We start from the raw sequence: 14316 nt of genomic DNA, 5'->3' as shown, positions 1-14316 counted from the left end.
CCCTCTCCCTATTCCCCCCAATTTTCCTCCCCTCCCCTCCCATCCAGATCCACACCTTTTCTGTTTCTACCATGGAGAGGTCCCTTATCCCTGAGGGAAGTGATTTGACGGAGACGTTCCTTTCAGAGTTGAGTATTCCAGGGTCTCTCACTCTCTGCATATTGTCTGATTGTGGGCTTCAGCGTTTGTTCCTATCAGCTGGAGAAAGCCGAGCAAGGCGCTGATCTGTGAGCACAGCAGAATGGCATTAGGAACTATTGCTCTGTTCCATTAGCAGGACAGTCATAGTTGGTTTCCCCCCAGGTTCCCCCTAGCGTGTCTAGTCTGAAGATATTGTCCATGCCAGCAGCACTGGGTATGGGTTCCATCTCCTGGGGTTGCGTTAACTCAGATCAGGGATTGGTTGGTTACTCATACCAGCTTTGTGCCACTAGTGCACTATATATCTTGCAGGCAGCTCAGTCTTATAGAATGAAGGGTTTATAGCAGGGTTTGTGCTTACCGTTCTCCTTTGGTAAAATGCAAAGGACCTTCTAGTACCATGAATGCTAGTCTGTAGGACTGAAGGCTCTAGGCAAGCACCAGCTTAACTCCCCCATGTTCAATGGATTGGATAGGTCCACGGTCCTGCCCTTTGCAAACAAAAACTTCACCAAAATAGTGCCATCTGATGGCTCTGCACACACACACACACACACACACACACACACACACACACACACACCACATACACATACACACATCTTTTAAGGCTTTGAGGCATTTGAAGCAGGCTGACTGTTAGAGGCTTGTTCTCTGTTCAAAATAAACATTCTTTTTTTTAGAGTTGAGCTATTTTTCCTATTGAGTTGGTCTTTTTTCTTATTAATGTATACCACCTCCTTGTGAATTAAGAAAATCAATCTTTTCTACTATATCCAATATTAATTTATTTTCCAATTAAAATTTTTTGTGTATTTATATTCTTTTAAAATTATAAATTTGGGTTTTTGGCTTTTGCCATAAATAATACTACATTTAAGTGTCACCCCCAAACTCTGTGGTTTGTTCTTCTCTGGGTCTTCAGGTTGGTGTGGACAACTTCACTTTACAGTAGGTATCTGGTAGGGTTTGTGCCATAGGACCATTCTCAGGCCCAGGCTTGAAAGGACTGCAGAGATGTGTGTGAGGAGGAGGCTGAGGGCATGGGTGATGGCTTCATAGGCCTTAGGAGTGACAGTGTGGTCTTGTTCCAACCCAGAATGGCCAGGCAAGCCTTTAGCCAAGCCCAGTCCTGAGATGGAGACAAGCACTCCACCTGCTGATACATCAGGGTGCAGACTTGTACTTCCAATAGAGACAGGGTGTAACATTTAGTCACTCACACTACTGTTTAAACACCACGCACCGCACACCTGAAAAGTCTGAACACGTCAATCTTTTCTGTTATGACTCCTAGTGCTGTGTTATGCTTAAGGCTGACTTCAAGAAGGTTTTCTTCTAGAACATTTGGTTTTCTTCTTTGGTTCTTCTGGACTTTGTTCTCATAGAAAGGTTAAAATAGTAAGTTGTAAGTATTGTCACTTTCCATGAGACTTAGCCAGTTCACTTTGTAGTGCATGGGTCATTTTATCTTTTTTAAATATTTTAATTAGAATTGTATAGACTATGTAAATTGCTTAATGCATTCTATCTTTTTTTTTTTTTTTTTGATACAGGGTTTCTCTGTGTAGCCTTGGCTGTCCTGGGCTTGCTTTGTAGACCAGGCTAGCCTCAAACTCACAGTGATCCACCTGCTACTGTTATGAATCATAATGTAAGTCTCTGAGTTTCCCAATGGTCTTCAGTGATCCCTGTGAAAGTTGCATGTCTGTAATTTAAGCACCTTTGTCCTCACACAGCTCTCCACCATAAAGCGGGGACAGGAAGTTAAGCACTGTGCTGTCCTGTTTCCCCCTGTGCATGGAATGGACACAGCAGTCACTCACACCTTTGAGGATGGTGGTGACAGACTTAAAATGTAAGCATGTGGCAGGTGTCTGGCATGCAGCCGGTGCTCAATAAATGTAACTTACTGACATAATATTTCAACATTCTAACTTTTATAGCAGGTGGCATACTGAATCCATCTTTCCTTTCTCCCTCCCCTCTTCCTCCCTCCTTCTCTTCTCTCTCTCTCACAATTGCCATAGATTTTTTCAGTAAGCCAGGTTTGTCTAACAGAAAACATCTTTCTCCTTTCTTTCTGGTCCTTTCTTTGTCTGACTCTTGGTGTATCAGCGCTCTGCCTTGGGTTGTTGTTGCTGTGTGTCCAGCTTTCATAGCCTAGTGGCTGAGATAACAGCAAGTTAGTTTTTTGGGGTTTCCATGGGTCAGAAATATGGGAGGTTTGTGTCTGGTCTTCTATAAGGGTCTGAATGCACTCCAGAGTCTTTTGAAATGTTAGCCTAACAAGGTCAAACATAAGCTGGCACAGGCATAGGACTGTAGAACAATACATTAAAAGAGAAGAATGTAATGCTTTAGTAACCATGTTGAAAAATTGACTTCAGCAGTACTTTTAAAAAGAGTAAAGAGCCTTGAGGAAGAAAAGCTCCAAGGAATAGGACATAAATGAATTAAATTAGTCATTAATGTCTGTGAACCAATGTGATTATTCAGGAAATACAAAAAAGACATTTGATGAAACTTAATGATAAAGATATAAACAACTTACTTTTAAATTTTTCCAAACATACTATCATAGTGTGCGGAACTGTGTGATGGCCTGAAACATCTTGCCCTGGGTATACACATTTATCTGGCCCTCATCCCTACGTGTGGGCAAGATTGTGGTTGAGATGGAATCCTTGAGTGAGCTACACTCTGACAAAGGGGGAGGGCTTTATCCTGTAGTGTCACAAGTTCCTTACACATGGGGACACACTGTGGGAAGTGTCTTGGCAGTTCCACGGTTGAGGGAACATCATGGCGTGTGCTTATGCAAACTTGCATGGAGCAGGCCAGCCACTTCATGTGGCTTCTTTTTGTTTCTTTGATTTGCTTTAAAACTTATTTGTTTATTCACTTTACATCCCTGGTGTAGCCCCCTCCCTCCTCAATTCCCAGTTCCACATCCCTGCCCCATTTCCCCTCCCATATTCCTTGGAAAAGGGGAGCCTTCCTACCTACCCACCCTAGCTTGTCAAGTCACACCAGGACTGAGTTTGTTCTCTTGTTCGTAACCTGGCAAGGAAGTCCCGCCAGGAGGAAGTGATCAAAAAGTGGGCAACAGACTCCATCTCAGAGACAGCCCCAGCTCTCCTTACTAGTGGACCCACATGAAATCTGAGACGCCCATTGGCTACATTTATGTAGAGGTCCTAGGTCCAGTCCATGCCTGGTGCTTTGTTGGTGCTTCAGACTCTACAGGCCCCACTGGGCCCAGGTTAGTGGCCTCTGTTGGTCTCCTTGTGGAGCCCTTGTCACCTCTAGGTCCTTTTATCCTTCCCCTCACTTTTCTACTAGATTCTTATGCTTCGCCCAGTGTTTGGCTGTGAGTCTCAGCATCTGTTTTGAATGGCTGCTGGGTGGAGCCTCTCAGAGGACATCTCTGCTAGGCTCCTGTCTGCAAGCATAGCAGAGTATCCTTAATAGTGTCGGGAGTTGGCTTTCTTCCATGGAGGTGGATCTTGTGTTGGGCCAGACATTGGTTATACATTTCCTCAATCTCTGCTCTATCTTTATCCCTGTATGTCTTGTTGACAGGGCAAGTTTTGGATCAAAGTTTTTGTGAGTGGGCTGGTGTTCCCCTGCTTCCACCAGGAGTCTTGTCCAGTTAGAGGATATCCTCTTCAATCTCCATGGCCCTTGCTACCAGGAATTTCAACTATAGTTTCCCTCATATCCTCCCAAAGGCCTATTCTGACATAGGGAGGATGCTTAAATCTCACTCAGAAGGGGAAATAGAATAGACAAAGGTAGTGGCTGAAGAGAAGGACCAAGGTAGGAGAGAGAACAGAGAGAGAAATAAGGGTGAAGAGCAGACCTGGGGAGAGTGAGGACGGAAGGACAGAAGGCCTGCAGAGAGAGAAACTGTGGGTGGGGGCATCTCATTATTTACTTTTCAGTGTGTGTGTGTGTGTCTGTGTGTGTGTGTCTGTGTGTGTGTGTCTGTGTGTGTGTGTGTGTGTGTGTGTGAGAGAGAGAGAGAGAGAGAGAGAGAGAGAGAGAGAGAGAGAGAGAGAGAGAGAGAGAATATATCACTAATTATCCTAGACTGGCTTCCAATTCCCAATGTTTCTGCCTCACTCAGCCGCACCCCCACCCCCACCCCCACCCCACGCCCACCCTCATCCCCACCTCCCAGTGCTGAGATTACAGGCCTGTGCCCACATGACCTTTTGATCCAGACAAGCCAGATGAACACAGTCACCTTTTCTGTGACAAAATATATGGCTTTACATTTTTTTTCCAAATTAATAGCTGTGCTTTGTAAACTAACGATTTAAAAGCACAGACTATTACACTCCAACCACCAACATTCTAGAATCTTGGGTACCACTATCAATGTGCGTGGTCTGCCATTGGCAGAAACATGCTTTAGGTGCCGGATCAATTTGATGAGGAAAGAGGAAGATTGTCCTGGGTAGGCCTGGCCTGCTGAGGACCTTACACCACAACTCATATCAAAGCTAAGAGGCGTGAGAGGCATCCTCTGGGCTTAACTGCTGACCCTGAGGAAATGCGCAGCCAGTCTGGGATGTGTCAAAGAGCTGAGAGCAGACAAGAAAGCAAGGCCCTTGCCACATCACCTGCAAAATAAATCCCACTAACAACCCTGGGAAGTAGCTCTCTGCGATGCCTCTGGTGTTCCCTGGACTTTTGCTACATTAGTATTTTACTTAATTAGTGCTTTTATTTGTGCATGTCTTCCTCCTGGACTATCTTTTTATTTCTTACCCAACCCTGATATTCTCAAACAACAGTGTCCTTTGCTGTACAGAAGCTCCTCAACTTCATGAGGTCCCATTGGTCTCAGTGCCTGCGCTATTGGTTTCCTGTGTGGTTGCATTCAAGCCTATTCCCACTGTCTCTTCTGTCCGACTCAGTGTACCAGATGTTACACTGGAGGTGAGTTTTATGCAAAGTGATGGATATGGTTCTGTTTTTATTCTTGTACAGGCAGCCATTCAATGTAGATTTTTCACAAACCTACTTTATTTAGGCGTCTTAAACACTTTTACCTCCATTCCAACGCCCGCCCCCCAACTCTGGGTAAGAGAGAAAGAAGCCTAGAAGGAAGAAAAGAGGGTTAGACCTCTTTACTTCTTCCGGCTGGGTAGTGTCATTAGGTGGTTTTTGGGGTGATGCGGCTCTCAGCTGTCAAGAGCAAACACAGCAGGCAGTGCTCCACCAGTCTCCTCCAAAACCACCTCCTCCCTTTATGCTTTCTTTTTTTATACCCCTCAGAGTCATCAGAATTCAGCTAACTCCAGCTGGCGAAGACCACACCCCAAACAAGACAATTAACAGCTGTGGACAAACTAAAGCCGAAGCTGCAATCCCACACTTGGGATTAAGACAAAAACATTATTTACATAACTGTGTTTACAAAGAAGCCAAAACTCCCATTACAATTCAGTTTGACTGTGAGCATTTGTTGTAGACGTTATCTTTTCTCCAGTGCCTACTTTGGCTTCTTTGTCAATAATCAGGTGTCCATAGTTGTGTGGACTTATGTCTGTGTTTTCAGTTTGATCCTGTTGATCAACATGCCCATTTTTATACCAATACCATGCTGGGTTTGATATCGTATCTCTGTAGTGTAACTTCAAACCAGGAATGGTGATGCTGCCAGCAGTTCCTTTATTATTCAGGATTGCTTTAGCTATCCTGTTTTGTTGTGGTGGTGGTGCTGGTGTGTGTGTTTCTGTATGACATTATAGATTGTCTTCTCATTTTCTGTAAAGGACTGTGTTGGGATTTTCATTGGGATTGCATTGAATTTGTAGATTTCTTGTATGATAACCATTTTTGCTATATTAATCCTACCAACCCATGAGCAGGGGAGGCCTTTCCATCTTCTGGTGTCTTCTTCAGTTTCTTCTCTTTTAAACTTTTTATTTTGAAATCCTTTCACTTGTTTAGTTTAGAATTATCTCAAGATTTTTTTGTGCAGTTTTTTTTGTTTTTGTTTATTGTTTTGCTATTGTAAATGGGATTGTTTCCCTGATTTCCCTGTCATACCCCATGAGTATAGCTCAGCCCTCATCAGAGAAGCTTTCTCTTTCAGTAGATGGTAATGTAAGGAAGATAAGCTACATTAGAACACTCAGCCCTAAGTATGATGTCTGCGTCATTCCTCTCTCCTCAACGCTCAGGGATCTGTGCTAAGATGGAGGAGAAAGATGATAAGAGCTAGAGGTGATGGTTGACTTCAAGGAATTAGTGCTTTCCAAACATAGGAACATAGGAACTTACAGAGACTGTGGCACTATGCACAATGTACGTGACAACAAGCTCAAGCCAGGCAGTGTCCCATCATGGAATCCCACCCTTAACTGAGGAACCATTGGAATTTGATAGCTGCTGGGTAAGAGAATACCAGTTCTCTCTAGTAGAGTGACACCTGGCATATCAACCACATTCTAGGGCAGACTCCGTGCCCAGGGGTAATGGGGCAACAGAAACTGGACTTGATTTTTTTTTTTTATGAGAAAGAATAAAAAGTTGGGAGAGGAAGGTTGCAGTGTCTTAAGGAGTTGGGAGAAGGGGATGTGTGTGTGTGTGTGTGTGTGTGTGTGTGTGTGTGTGTGTGTGTGTGTGTACACATATATACATACATATATGTTACATTGTCCAGAACCCTCAAAGAATAAATCTTTTAAAAATGTAAAATATAGCTTAAAGTAAGAGTAGCAGAAATAGCTGCCATGGACAAGATGATGAGCGAGGAGAGGCAGAAGAGAAGCAGTCTTCAGAGGAATGCCCCAAACAAAGGGAACTATCTGACCTCTATGTCCTCTCAGGGAATAACAGGAAATTCTATACCATATAGTGTAGTTGGAGATAGCCTATGTGATGGTGAGCATGGAGGAGCCAGGTACTGGGTTGGACCATAACTTAGAAGCTGTTAAATCATAGCACAGGTAGCTTTTGAGCTAAGTTTCAAAGAGCTTGAGAAGGGGACACAGCTTGATTCCTGTTTCTGTAGATCAGGTCCTTTAGAGTGACGGGACCCATGATGGCTCATTGAGGGCTTTCTTTGGAGCATTAGGAGGTCGGTATACTGGTGCCGCCCCCGTGAGGAACTGGGGTGAAGGAGGCTGGGGGCCATGGGCTGCAAGTAGCTGGCAGTGAGAGTTCAAGAGAAGACACAGTCACGGGCAGGGCTGGGGCGATGGTAGAGAAGAATGAAAGACTATACATCTGAATACGCCTTGGCATGTGCCTGGCAGCCAGACCAGGAATGGCACATGGAAGAGAAAACGAAGCCAGGGAGAATGGAAGGTCTAGCCCTCTGAAACGGGCCAAGAATGGCTTGAGACAGAGCTGCCGTCTGAAGTGCTCTGCCTCTTCCAGCTCCCCAGGCTTCACTCAGCCCAGGCATATCCCTGACTCCATTTTTTTTTTATTTGTTATTTTTCAACAGCATCCTTCTCCCGGCATGGAGCAGACACGGCTTCTTGGCAGTAAGCTGACTTAGCAATAGCTGTTGGGCACACCTGCCATGTGTTTGGGGAAAGTAATTGAATTGGCTCTCGTCTTCCTTCTAGAAGGAAGAGTTTCGCTGCTTAAAATGTTGCCTCGTCATTTGCCTTTGAATCAGATCTGATGATCCGAACAAAATTCTTGATTGTAGGCATCAAAAGAACATTCTAGCATTAAGAAGACAAGATCTACAGAGCCCGTGTATTCCAGGCCTCTCTTATTCCTGGCTGTGGTACCGTCAATGGAAAAACACTCTCAGCTCTAACAGGGCCATTACTACCTGACAGTCTATTACCCTCCTCATCACCTTCTACAGCAGGAACTTCCGTCTCATTTCTAATTTGGTCTCTGGCCTTTCCAAGGTTGGGTAGGGAAGCGGGGAAAGAGTGCATTGGCATCCTTGTAGCTCCGGGTGCGCTTGAAAGCTCCCCTCTCCCAGCAGCAGCAGCGTCCTGCCTCTCCCATTTTCTTTGCCTTTTCCTTCCACAGCTGTTTAATGACATGTTACTCTTCTCTGACCTTCTGTAGTTTTTTTCTATATTCTTGGCAAATTGTGGACTTTGAATAACAAAAGCGGTCAATTAAATGGGTCAGCGGTTTCACGGCCTGGTAATTTCACAGCTAGCTTGATTCACAACCCTTTTCCTCACAGGCTTGATATAAAATAAACCTGCAGAACCACGGAGCCACCAGAATGTGCCGCCGCGCCACACTGGAAGCTGGAATTGGGGGAAGAAAGAAATTTAGCGATAGCTCAAAATAAGAGTCAAGAGTCAAGGAGCAGAGGCGCTCAAATTCTTTTCTACCCTGCTCTGTAGGATAGGCCTTGCTCCCTCGGGTCACAAATGGACAAGGGCAGGTGTCCCCAGAAGGGAAGCATCTCCTCATCTGAGCTTGAAACCCCATCTCTGAACTGTTCTGGTATGGCCTTTGCTATCCTTAGAGTGTTCCCAGTGTTTCTGCACTGGGATACAGGAAGCCTGCTTCTCAGTGGAAGCATGGATGTGGAATCCAGTGCCCCACTGGATATTCAGTCATTTGGATCTTAAATATCCCTTAGTGGCTAATGTGTTCAAGTCTCAGTCGCTTGGCTGATGCCATTGGGATATGGTAGCTGTGAGAGGTCATGTGGTTGGGCACAAACTCTTTCAGGGTACTGTGGTGCCTCCTTGCCTTCCCTCCTTTGCTTTCGGGCCCTGAGGCTTTTCTTCTTTACACACCTTGATCATGCTGTGCTAGCCTCACCAACAGGCCTGAGCAACAGTGCCAGGCAGTCATTCACTGAGACCTCCGGGAATCGTGAGCTCAAGTAAACCTTAGGTGTGTGTGTGTGTGTGTATGTGTGTATGTGTGTGTGTGTGTGTGTGTGTGTGTGTGTGTGTGTGTGTTATTTATGAGTATGTGTTCATGGGTACATACCTATATACTGGCACAGGCATGTGGGGAGACCAGAGCTCAGCATTAAGTTTCTTCCTAGTCTATCACTCCCCACCTTTGGAGACCAGATCTCTCACTGGACCTAGAACTCATCAACTGGCTACACTTGTTAGCCAGGGAAGTCCACGGGTCCAACATGCCTTTGCCCCCTAGCTCTCAGTGTGAGGGCTAGCTACCAAAAATGTGCCTCCAAGTTCAGCATTTACATGGCTACTGGGGACTGAACTCAGGCCCTCTTGGCTGTCCAGCAAGCATTTTGCCCACTGAGCTATCTTCCCACTTTCTATCTGTGCTTGGTGTAAGTTAATCATTTGAGATATTTAGTAATAATGATACATACAGTACATATCGACCAGCTATGGCTACAATTCCATACAGAAACACATGGCTTATATATATATTTTTTTCTCACAGTTCTAGAGGTTACAAAGGTCAAGGCCAAGGCCAGTATGCCAGCAAGGTCTGTGTCTTGTGAGGGTTATCTTCCTGGCTTGCAGACATTCACCTGTTGATGTTCACAAGAACTTTATTTGGTACATATGAAGAGAGGAGTGGAGGGAGGGAGAGGGAGAGCCCCATTTCCCTCAGCCAGTTCATCATGTGGGGGAGGGTGAGTGAGCAAGCCTATTGTCTGGGCATAAAGGAAAGCAAGGGACAGTCTAATGACTCAACCTACAGAAGTTTCACTCCAGCTTCGCCACCTACTGACCCTTGAATTAGCCAGTGAGCTCGACAAATGATGGCAGTCTGGGTTGGAATTTCAAGTCAACCCCAAGAGGAGGATTGGGAAGTGACGCAATGGTGGTGGAGTTTGAAATGTCAAGCAGGAGATGGTGAGAGGCGCTAGAGAAATGACCCAGGGTTCTAACTTTAAAATGGCTTGAGACCATGGCATCTATCTGAGAGTGATGAATCTGGCCTCACAGAGGATGTTGGGGATGTTTGGGTATAGAAGTCGAGTGCGTGGTTCTAGGGACCTCCAGAAGAATTAGGCTCAGGGCCTCCCCAGCATCAGAGAGAGACTATCGGAAAGAGATTGCTGGAGAGCCCATGGATGAGGGTATGGGTTGTAGCTACTGTCAGTCCTGATCGGAGCATTCGTATGCATTGACTAAAGCATGCATTGACTAAAGCCTGTTGGGTCTACTCCCTGGTGCTGCCAACTGCAGCGGAGGGTGCAATCTGCGACTGTGGTGGTTTGAGTGAGAACGACCACCATAGGCTCGTATGATGTTTAAATGCTTCGTCATCCCTGGGTAGACCATTTGGGAAAGAGTAGGGCGTGTGCCGTTGTTGGAGGAGGTGTGTCACTGGGATTGGGTTTTGAGGATTTAAAAGCCCACACCAGTCCCTCCTTCTCTCCCTCCCTCCTCCCCCCTCTCTCCCTTCCTCCCCCCTCCCCCTGCCTTCTGGATGGATGGAAAGCTCTCAGCTCTCAGCTACTGCTCCAGCACCATACCTGTCTGCTTCCCACCATGATAGTCATGAACCAGCCCTCTAAGTCTATAAGCAAGGCCCCAGGCACACGCTTTCTTTTATAACAGTGACCCTGGTCATGATGTCTATTTACGGCAGCAGAAAAGGAACTGAGACAGTGACCAAGCCGGACTTTGTAGCATGATCTCCACAGGTGTGGTTGACCCTTGTGGAGTCCCAGGGGGAAAAGCATCCGAGGCTTCCAACTGGGTTGGTGGCTTCCTGACCCAATCCCTAGGTGACAAGTGTGTGCAGTCCATCTTCCCAGGACCTCATGTCCAGTTATCTGCGATAAGGCCTTGTACAGCCAGCTGGAGCCTCCTGCTCTGGATCTGTCTGGATACAGCGGTGGGCTGACGAGGGCTGAGATGCAGCTATGAGGGACCGGGATGAAGGAGCATTGCTATGGGAAGATGAGATTGCAAGAGGAACACCAGGTCTCGGGGGTGACGGTTTCTGATGCATTTGGAATATGTTCAATGGGAGAGAACGGTGGTTACCAGGAACATGAGCCACAGACAGGGAGATGCTTAGCAGAGAAGACAGAGCTCTGGGCAGAGAAGACACAAGGATTCTAAGGGACGTATAATAGTTTCCCATGGGCATTGGAAGAGGAGACAAAAGTCTTGAGAACCTGGGATCGGGGATTAGGGCCCTAAAAGGAAGCTGAAGAGGGCAGCTTGGAAAGTGTGAGGAACATGAAGGTGATGAAGAGCTGCTGAGCCTGAAGAGGAGCGCTCTTTTTATTGGATAGCCCTGTGACGGGCAGTGTAGAACAGTACCTGGTAGCATTTGGTGACCTCTCTGTGACTTTGGGAAGCACAGTTTTTGTTAAGTTGCCATGGCCGGATCTAGATGTCGGATGGAGGGGTAGCTCTGTCTCTTGTGTCTTATGGGCTTTACACATCCTTTCCTGGGTGGACCAAGTTGAAGATGGTCTGAAGGATTCCCAAGTGTCTTCTCATCTCTCTCTCCTCTCCTTCCTTCCAGGTGCTGTTGTCTGGACTCATTGGCGTTGTCTCCTGGAAGAGGCCTCTCTCGCTTGTGGTAAGTGGCCCCTGGAGTGCCAGGTGACCTTGGACAGTACTTTGCTTACAGAGGAGTGAGAGTGGACAAGGTGGCGGCCGCTAGTGTGCAGCTGTTGACAAGAGGGGAGTATAGTGCCTGCTACATGCTGATGGCTTCTCAAGAACTGTTCTGCATTGGCATGCCGTATTTCCCAATGTGCCCCTTGAGTGATTCCCAAGACTTTCCTATCACATCCTGTATCTGTTTGCTTTTCTTTAGTGACACCCCTTGAAGACCTACAGAGAACAAAGACATCTTGAAAGTCTTTGAAAGGGTGCGGATGCTTTTTTCCAGACACTAAGATCTGTTTGTGCATGTGCAAATCTTTACACAGAGGCATAAGAACAGCACGCATTCTACCGGAGATCAATAAATGTTAGTTTTTTTTGTGTGTACTTTATAAATTGCCTGGGTAGAGTAAGGTTCTTTCTTGATAGAATCATTCCTGGGCTGGGTGTGGAAGCGTGGACCACACCAGGGATGGGACCGAGGGATGGGTTTTTCCCTGGGAGAAGTACCCGCAGCATCTCTGTGTGTATTGATCTGTAGCCTGGTCCTCTCCGTGTGTGCATTAACATATCGATGTGTCTGTGTCAGGACTGGAAGAACTTTGACAGGTACTGAACAAGGCAGTGTGGTTGTGTTCCCCTTTTGTATTAATCAATTATTTAAACTCTTGTCTTAAGTGATAAAAACCTGGAGATAATGATGTGTACTAAATATTAATGGAAGCGGGGCAGGAGGGAACAAATGTGTTTGTGGAAGATGCTTCCGGCATGAATTGTGACTGTGGTGTCCTGAAATGGTGTCAGAGGAGATAGAGCCTTGAATTCGGTTGAGCCTACTCTTGTGTTCACAGAAGAGACTGCCTTGATTTTTTTCTTTTTTAATGTAGAAAATTTCAAATGTGCAGGAGAGAGAGAGAGAGAGAGAGAGAGAGAGAGAGAGAGAGAGAGGGAGAGGGAGAGGGAGAGGGAGAGGGAGAGGGAGAGGGAGAGAGAGAGAGAGAGAGAGAGAGAGAGAGAGAGAGAGAGAGAGAGAGAGAGACTGACATAGTGAATTTTGGGGTACCCTCCACCCAGCTTCAACAACAACAACAACAACAACAACAACAACAACAACAACAACAACCACCACCACCACCACCACCTGGTCTTTCTTGTTTCTTCTGTACCCTCTATATCCCAGCCCCCAGCCTCCAGGCCCCGAGCTCTTCCCTCTCTTGGATGGATGACCTTTTGACGACGCCAGCGTAAGGATCAAGAAGCTGGCTCTGTGCGGAATGGGTTGGCAGTACACACACTGGCTGGGGACCAGCCATAACTTCTGAGCTGTCCTTAGCAACGCGGGGACAGTCTGTTCCATTCCTCCCCACAGGACAAACAGAGTAAGACCACCTAACAAAAGAAAACTGCGGGCCTTAGGGTAGATGCAGAAAGAAACAGCTTTAGCCACCCAGCCACCCCGTTACTCCACATGCTGTCCTAGGCCCAGGATGGAGATCCTCACATGGTGGCCAGGACGCAGGTGCAGGAGAAATGCCATCTAGATGTGGCTCAGGTGTATCCCAGAGAAGGCAGAGGAGAGGTTTTGGAACCTCGTGCGGGGAGGAGGGGACGGCAGCAGCTGGGCCTGCTGAGGCTGTCTTCCAAGTGCTTGTTCCCGAGTCCTGCTGGATGATTGGTGTAGGACCAGCTGCTCTCTGGAAGGGGACCACATTCACCTTGCCTTGATTGATCTCCTCCCAGGCCCCAGATGAGGATGAAGGGCTTCACTAGGGAAATGCTCACCACTGTGCCAAACTGCAGATTTTTAGTGACTGTGCCATGCAGATTTACTCCTGTTGGCTCTCCTGGGCAGATGCTGCCCTCAGCAGATAATTTTTCCATAGAAGGTGTCAGAAATCATGGGCCTTATCATTTGTGGTCCCCCTGTTCCCTATGCCTGTGGAGACTCTGAGATTCAGGAGGTGGGGAAGGGTCTCCTTGGCCTAACAGTGCTGCACATCGTGCGCACATCTCACGGTAGGAACCTGTCACCAGGCTATTTCTTGTTACATACGGAGGCTTGGAAATGCTGCCTCTCTGGACAGACATTTCTCAGAGGCAGCTGCACGTTGTGGAAGGAGGGAAGTTTTGATGGGTAGGTAGCTATCTCTCCCGTAAGAATGGTTGGTCTGTGCAGCATCCATACGTAGAGACCCAACTCTACACACCTATGTATCTATGCACTAGTAGGGAGTTCCCGGAAAACATAGCAAACAGGATGCAGCCCGCTAGCCTCTGCTTGCTCATCTACTAGAGCATTTGCTTTAGAGAATTTCATGAGATTGCACCAAAGGCTGAAAATACAGCCTCAGTCTGCAGGCTAGAGCCTCCGGGGAGAACGAGTGTCCTTTGAGTCTGAGGGCCAGTCCCTCCTCACTGAAGGAAGGGCTTTCAACTGACTGGATGGAGCCCTACCATGCCAGGCAAGGCATTCTGCTTTCTTCAAAGACTATTGACTTAAATGTTCATTTCATCTTTAAAAACCTCATAGCCGCATCCAAACTAGTACCCCACCAAGTATTGGGCTGGGATTAGGTACTTGCCATATTACCCATGAAAGTAGCTGTCACCAGGAGTTTTAGGTGAAGGACCCCCAGTGCTCTATGCCAGTGAATAC

At 46.7% G+C, this 14316-nt stretch overlaps 1 protein-coding gene across 2 annotated transcripts in view; it reads left to right on the top strand.

Annotated features, from left to right (window-relative positions):
• The window catches only part of ENTREP2 (endosomal transmembrane epsin interactor 2), a 423337-nt gene that overhangs the window by 174856 nt on the left and 234165 nt on the right, over window positions 1-14316 (top strand). The window contains exon 2 of one of the 2 annotated variants that reach the window (XM_084765592.1): window positions 11575-11631. In XM_084765592.1, coding sequence (XP_084621718.1) covers window positions 11575-11631 — 57 coding nt within the window. Of the gene's footprint in view, window positions 1-11574; window positions 11632-13020; window positions 13040-14316 lie in introns of those variants that run through there. The other variant, XM_084765593.1, reaches the window with a different exon arrangement.

The sequence above is a fragment of the Acomys minous genome (genome assembly GCF_964271855.1).
Source record: "Acomys minous genome assembly, chromosome: 2".
Lineage (NCBI taxonomy): Eukaryota > Metazoa > Chordata > Mammalia > Rodentia > Muridae > Acomys > Acomys minous.
The sequence above is the reverse complement of the archived record's forward strand: the minus strand, read 5'-3'. Positions and strand labels throughout refer to the sequence as shown.